Source organism: Coffea arabica, chromosome 10e (genome assembly GCF_036785885.1).
Source record: "Coffea arabica cultivar ET-39 chromosome 10e, Coffea Arabica ET-39 HiFi, whole genome shotgun sequence".
NCBI lineage: Eukaryota > Viridiplantae > Streptophyta > Magnoliopsida > Gentianales > Rubiaceae > Coffea > Coffea arabica.
The window spans coordinates 42,589,381-42,597,094 of NC_092328.1; the positions used below are offsets into that span (position 1 = coordinate 42,589,381).

Consider the following 7,714-nt stretch of genomic DNA (forward strand, 5'->3'; position numbering starts at 1 on the left):
TCTTCCATCCCGTAATGGTGGGTCCCAAATCTACCGCGATTCTACGCCCACTATGACAACAGCATTTTCCCAACAACGAATTCAAACACGTGACTGAATTGGGCAAATAAAAGTCTTTTTCAGTATCCCCACGTGTTCATATTCCGGTACCGCAGGAAACCCACCCACCCCCCCCCCCCGGTCCCCAATTTATAGTGCTTTATCTCCCAAACTCCCCTGTTTCTCTGACCCTCTTCGCACTTCTTCCTTTCTCAATCCCCTTAAAAAACTCCAACTACTGACTTATTTTACTTCATTTCGTCTCCCTTTCTTGTTTCTGAAGATGTTGAGGCTTAATATTTGTTTTTCCCCGATCTTTTTGTTGTTTGTTTATTGCATGAAAAGCTCATCATCATCAGCAGGAGCAGCAATTGGAGTTGGGATATCCAAGAACTGTCCAAATGATCACAGTGACCTGTCATATTTTGAATCAGCTCCAAAACCATGTTTCAAGAATCCAACCACAATGGAGCTGATTAAATCCCTGAATCAAACGTCTTCAACACGGCAGCAGGGATCCTCCTCCTCGTCATCAGAATCAGACTGTACTGTTTGGACTAAAGAGTGCTCTGAGCAGCTTCTCTGGCTTGCAAAACAGCCAGAGAGTGTAAAGTGGATTAAGTCTGTGAGGAGGAAGATCCATCAGAACCCAGAACTTGCTTTTGAAGAATATGAAACTAGTCGGCTCATTCGGGAAGAATTGGAGAAAATGGAGATTAGTTACAGGTTCCCTCTAGCTACGACTGGGATTAGAGCCATGATTGGGACTGGTGGACCTCCTTTTGTAGCCATCAGGGCTGATATGGATGCTCTCCCAATTCAGGTACGTTTATTCATCCTCTCGTTTCTGCTTATACATTTTTGTTTTTAAAGAAAATTGTTTTTTAGGTTTTCTTTAGTTAAACAACTTGCATGTCATTTCTTGTTATTTTCTCTTGTTTAGCTCAAACATGTTTTTGACAAAAATCAATGCACATGCTCTGACAAAAGGAACAACACAACCTACCAATTAAGTTAACCATGGTTATTTGAGTTGTACTAAACTTTTTAGCACTTTTATCTTTTCATTTTCATTAAAGATCGATGATAGTCAGCTTGATCGGGAGATATTGATGAGTCTTGCTACGTGTAAGATTACTTAACATGATTGTGTAAGTGGTAAAAAACTTGTAAAACTTGGTCGGGAGATAACGAGTCTCGCCATGTGTAAGATTACTTAGCATGGCTGTGTAACTAGCAAGGAACTCCGGAAGGATTTCGAGCTTGCACTCTCATGAATGATCATAGTCAACAACTTGGCAAAGGATAACGGAGCGAATCACCATTTATATATAGTACGATTTCCCGCCAAAAAGTAGATGCAATCTTATACTGGCTGGTAACAAACAATAAAAATTTGCCAAGTACCCACAGAAGTGCATAATTTATAGTCCACGATGCTGACCAAATGATCATTTCTCTGTTCGCCTAAATTTGTTAATTAGTGCGTATTGGACAAAAGATACCTTATACATGAAATGTTTTTGTTAGTCAAGCAAAGTTTACCAAATTTTTTTGTTTATTGTTTGGTTTGTTTCTGGCCACAGGAGGCCGTTGAATGGGAGTACAAAAGCAAAAATGCCGGCAAGATGCACGCTTGTGGACATGATGCACATGTTGCCATGCTTATTGGTGCGGCAAAGATTTTGAAGGCAAGAGAAAAGTACTTGAAGGTTTGTTATCCTCATTTAACTTCACAAATTAATTATGTCCATCAACTACATAGTTCTATATATGGTGATCATTGACAGACAAAAAAAAAAAAAAAAAACTACACAGTTCTAGCTACTCAATTTCTTTCAATCATTATAGACGATTGTTGACTGACATGTTTGCGTTGCAAATCTAAAAATCCTTTGCTTATTTCAAAAGGGATTTTTTTCTTTTAAGTGACTCTTTCATCTTTGCCTCCCACCTTGTGATTTTCAGTTAAATTATTCTTTTTTTCACTTTAATTATCCTATATGCAAGTTGTAAAGAGCACGAAAAGTGAAAGAACTGCAATGCATCTTTTACAACAATTTGAGGCACCATCACTTTTCTCTGTACTAAATGTGGGCATAATTTGCTGCCCCTTCTAAATTTGTCATTTGGGTTTAAGGTTTTGGACGATTTTGTTTTAGGCTAAAATGTAGTCCATCGACTAGTTTTTGGCTATCATGGTAGCTTTTGCACTGGGCACCAATGCTTTGTAAATCATGCACTCCAGAGAAAAACAGGTGCCTCTGCTGCATCTTTTTAGAGATTCTGCTTGCGATTTCCTGCTTATTAGTGCTTGCCTATCATCGTCTTTTCCCTTGCTGACTCACAATTACGCTAAGTGTTATCATCCTGTCAATAGCAATTTCATGGCCCAGAAATTTTGTAGCATTTAACGTCCTCGGTATAGACAAAACAGACCAACGCCCTCTACCCCCACCTGAAAATGGATGACGAGTCAGTTTAGTTTGCCTTCGGTTTTTTAAGGTTAGAACTGTCGATAAGGTTTAGATTTCTAAGACACTGACAATGACTGGAAAATGAGTGCAGTGGACCACGGTACTGATACCATTACACCCTTTATCCCCGCCTGAAAATGGTTTAGTTCGCTGGTGGTTTTCTAAGGTTTGAATTGTCTAAGGTTTAGATTTACAAGACACTGACAATGACTGGAAAATAAGTGCAGTGGACCACAGTATTCATACCATTCAAGCAGTTCAAGTAATTTCTGCGTAGAAGACACGACTTTGATGCAAACTTTTCATAATAGATCTAGACCAGAAATTTAAGAATGAAGACAAGTGAAGATAAGAGAAAAGCTGTGAACAGTTATTGGTTGTTAAGTTTTCTGTACTCTTTTAAGACTGTTCATGGATGTCCTTTGATTTTGACGGATTAACAACCTGTGAGGACCAGGTATGATGCGTATCTAGGAGAACCTTTTTCCACTGTATGATATCCCTTTTGAAAAATCCCATATGGCTTTGCACTGATGTGATAAGTGCAAGAGACGTTTGCCAAAAGTTGAGGACAATATTTACCAATCCCTTGACATCCTCCCCAGTTTGTCTGATGGAACTTGTCTTAGCTTGAAAGAGAAAAATGAAAACTACTGTTCTAACAGATATAGCCCTTGGATTACGGGCCTTTACAGTGGTACAGTGTATGCACTATCACAACAATTGTATATACGAACATGATAGATGTATACATGAACAACGCTGTAAGAAATCAACATTTTTCAGCATGGTAAGTCTCAACTGTTTAATTCAAAAAATACTGAATCTAACCACGAATTTGACTCTGCCAATATATAGGCCTGTTAGTCTTCCTTCCATCTTATTGTAATGACCAGCTGCTACACCTGTCACCGGAGCGGTCCACAAGATGATATAAGATTTGCACAACTGCATAATAACCAGTGAATTCATACGTGGGGTAGATGTAACTGTTCAATTGTATCAAAATCCGTGGGACCATTGGACTTACAGGTGACAGGAGAAGCCCTGATCCGTGGGGAAAAGTTAATTCTTTTTGGGTTGGATATTTTGTTCATTGCACTTTTTTCTTCTCCAATTCACTATTTGGAAACCTGCTCTTTCTTTTTTGCTTTTTTGAGTTGAGAAATTTTAAGAGACATCTCTAAGTCTGTACCAGAGTGCTCGACTTTAAGCTTTGGAGATTCTGATGAATTAATCCGCATATGCATTCTGAAGATGTTCAGTATGTTGTAATATCAACCTCTATATAATTAACTAGATTGGAGTGGGGACTGATTTAGTTTCAAAGTCTTTAGCAGAATGTTTGATACAAAAAATCAGTTGAAACTACTCAAAACTATCAAGTTTTTTATGAGAAGAAACTAGAAATAAACTGAATCCAATGCATGGAAATCCTCTATCAGTTCATTCGGATGACAATGATGGAAGACATTTCTACTTGAGCAACATATTAATAATCATAATCTATGCAGGGGACAGTGATACTGATCTTCCAGCCTGCTGAGGAAGCTGGGAATGGAGCAAAGAGAATGATAGGAGATGGGGCAATTGAAGACGTTGAAGCCATATTTGGACTTCATGTATCACATTTGCATCGATCAGGCATCATTGGATCAAGACCTGGACCTCTACTTGCAGGCTGTGGCTTCTTTAGAGCCACAATCAGCGGAAAAGAGGGTCAAGCCGGGAATCCTCATCACTCTGTCGACCCCGTGCTTGCTGCCTCAGCTATTGTAATCAGTTTACAAAACATTGTGTCCCGTGAAGCAAATCCCCTGGACTGTCAGGTGCGTGTATATCCCCAAAAAAAAAAAAAACTTCAACCTACAGTCTACTTTACAGTCCTCAGTTTTAGCTATTTGGTAAAAGATACCTTGGTAATTTTATCAAGATAATCAAGTACTTCCACAAAACTCAACAACGCAAGAAATGGTATGTAATGCTGCAGTCATATCTCTAAAAAGAGGAACAGGAAGATCCCATTAATCATTGTCGGTCAAGTTAACTGGCCATTAGACAACCTGATAACGATGGACTCCTAAAAACTTCTCAAAGTAGGAACATGTGGATGAATGGTAAAAATGATCAGATGAGAACATTATTCTGATGACTATGCATAAGATGCACCAGTTGCTGATTGATTTCCGAATGCCTATCAATTTTCAGGTGGTTTCAGTAACGTCCTTTAATGCTGGGGAAGATCTAGATTCTATACCTGATACGGTCATACTTCAGGGCACCTTCAGGGCTTTCTCTAACACAAGCTTCTACCAAATCCTAGCAAGGATTAACCAGGTTTGTCATTAAGCATTGTTACTCAGATCAATTTAGCTTGCTTATATCTTCTTGTGATCGTCCAACAAAGAAGCTGATACTTGAATATGCATCATCCGATACAGGTCATTACAGAACAAGCCAGAGTTTTCAGATGCTCAGCAACAGTTGAGTTGTTTGAGAACGAGGATCGAATTTATCCACCAACGGTGAATGAAGAACAGATGCACGAGCACGTGAAGAAGGTCTCTATTGACCTACTAGGTCCTCAAAATTTCATGCTTGCTGAGCCAGTGATGGGTGCTGAAGATTTCTCATTCTACAACCAAGTAATCCCTTCTGCCTTCTTCTTCATAGGAATCAAGAATGAAACTTTAGGATCTATCCACACAGGTCACTCACCACATTTCATGATCGACGAAGACATCCTACCAATAGGTGCCGCAACTCATGCTGCCATCGCAGAAAGATACCTCTACGACCGAAAATTATGAAGTTAAGGAACTCTTAACTTGTGCAATAACTAAAACTTCTATTAACCGAAACTAACATTTTCTTCCTAGGAAATTAGTTAGATGAGTAGAGGGAAAGACGTTCCCCTAGTGGTCCAGATGGATCAATATTTTAATTCTTTGTTATTTGTCAATATTAACATGTTATTAATTAAGAGCAATTATCTGCTTTGTTGATTTCATTAAGAGATGGCTGAGCTCCTAATGCCTTATTTGCATCAACTTTGCAAAGTGGCATCATTGCACATCTTTCACTATTTATAATAGGTATATCTTTTGTACATTGTCAGTGTATACATAATGAATCTAGATACACATTACATATGTAAGTTTAGTGTTCAAATTCAAATTAAAATGATCTGACATGCATTAAAACCATCAGTGTATAGAATAGATTATTTCTTTAATAATACGAAGATAAGACCAAAAGGGTGACCTTTAATACTTTTGCAGCTATGCTTGACCATATTCTTTTGCCAAGTGTCAACAACCAAAGTTTACTATTAACTTCAAAGAGCAGTAGCTTACCAAAAATTTGACTTCAAATTTACCACCATCTAGCGCTTCATATTTCGTGTGCAATACCATCGATGCCGTTGTAGTGGAATTTAAGTTTTAACTACACTAAAACCTCTACAAATTAATAACTTTAGAACTATACAAATTCAATTAATTTAAAGAGATATCAATTAGTCGATAAATTAATAATTTATTAATTTTATTGAGTGTACTTATAATTCAAAGAAACACTCATTTAATAAATTAAAGTGTTATTTTATTTTATAAAACTATTAAGTATTCTATGAGCAAAAGGAGGCTAAAAATCTAAGAAATATAAACCAATCCATATCCAATTGATTTGTAAAAATAATTTACTCCTATTAATGTCCTGAATGTACATATGTAATTGATATCATTTAATTCTATTAATGTCTTCAATGAGATTAAGATAGATTTAAATTTTAAGAAAAAACTAACAACAGACTCATATTTTAGAAAAAAATATGATATGTAATTTTGGTGAATTATTAACTTATAATATGAATAGGAACAAACAGTTATGTAAGGTTTTCAAAAAATCATTATCTTATTATTTTATCAAAATTATTGATTTAGCTAAGTCGGGACCAAAAAATTATTATTCAATAAATGTTATTAATTTATAGAAAATTTATCGTAGCCTACCATTAGATGCTAATTAATGCAAAACTACTTCAAACAAAAGGAAAAAAGACATCAAAATAGATTTTACATTTACATTTCTTGGGGGAGGGTTGGATTAGGTGATAAGGTGGGAATGATTATAAATAGAATGTCATGGGTTTAGGAAGTCCCACATACCAAAGAGAAACTGCATTTCTCATAATAGGAAAGCAAAATCTTGAAGGTAGGATCCCAAATTTTGGAAAGCTCTAAGGCTATGATCCCAAAATTGGACAATTGTCATGCTACATTCTTTCCAAGAATTTTTTAGAAAGCTCAATGGCTATGCTACATTCTTTCTTTTTTGTACAAGAAAGATAGCCTTCCAAGAATGAATTTTTTTTACATGACAATTGGCCAATTGTTGGAACATAAACTTCGAACTTTGTAAATGTCTTTTCTTTAATTTTAAATTGTAAATGTTTGGATGCTAATTTCAATATTTTCAAAATAATTAGAGGTAGTTTCACCAATTTTGTAACGTATATTGTTTTACTTTTTTCACTTGTTAATTTTTAAATGCATTAGAATTTCTTAGTAGTGCTTTCCATGCGATACGAACTGCCATAAACGTTGCTCTTGCGCTAATGGCTTCTGTGGAAGCTAGAATTGTGTAAATCTTTATGAGTTTGTTTCAGAAGAATTAGTCTTTCGATCTCTTTAATTTCATATACAATATACTTACTTTGTCCCCTAGTCTTTTAAATTGGCTTAGCGTTTGATAAAACTAAAATTTGAAAAAAAAAAGTCTGAACTAATTAAATTATTGAATTATTAAGTACTAAATCTGATACATTTGAGCGTATATTACACTAAATGATAAGTGAATAGTTTATTACTTATTTTTTGGAACAAGTTTTGTCTAAAAAATTTAGTGCCACTTAATTAATTCAAAATTTTCATTTTTGGGTATCGAACGCGTCTAAACATGTTAAAATCTAATTTCATTAAATGTTGAAGTGGATTATTAAACAGCACCAATCTGCTCTATACCATTTGGATCTGGGGCATAAACAATCAATTGTTCCTATGTTTTTCGAAAATGTATCTGTCTGTTGACAAATTCAAAATCACTATGTAAAACACGTGAGCACTCTTTAACAGAATTTTATTACCAACATAAAACTATTTATCACGAAAAATAAATCTCTGTGAGTTTCAGTACTA

At 35.7% G+C, this 7,714-nt stretch overlaps 1 protein-coding gene across 1 annotated transcript; it reads left to right on the top strand.

Moving 5' to 3' along the window:
- Positions 1-210: 210 nt before the first annotated feature.
- Positions 211-5,530, top strand: LOC113711898 (IAA-amino acid hydrolase ILR1-like 6). Its single transcript, XM_027235134.2, has 5 exons — positions 211-862; positions 1,626-1,751; positions 4,031-4,345; positions 4,725-4,853; positions 4,958-5,530. The coding sequence occupies exons 1-5, from the start codon at positions 323-325 to the stop codon at positions 5,324-5,326; spliced, it is 1,479 nt and encodes a 492-aa protein (XP_027090935.1). The 5' UTR covers positions 211-322; the 3' UTR covers positions 5,327-5,530.
- Positions 5,531-7,714: the final 2,184 nt, after the last annotated feature.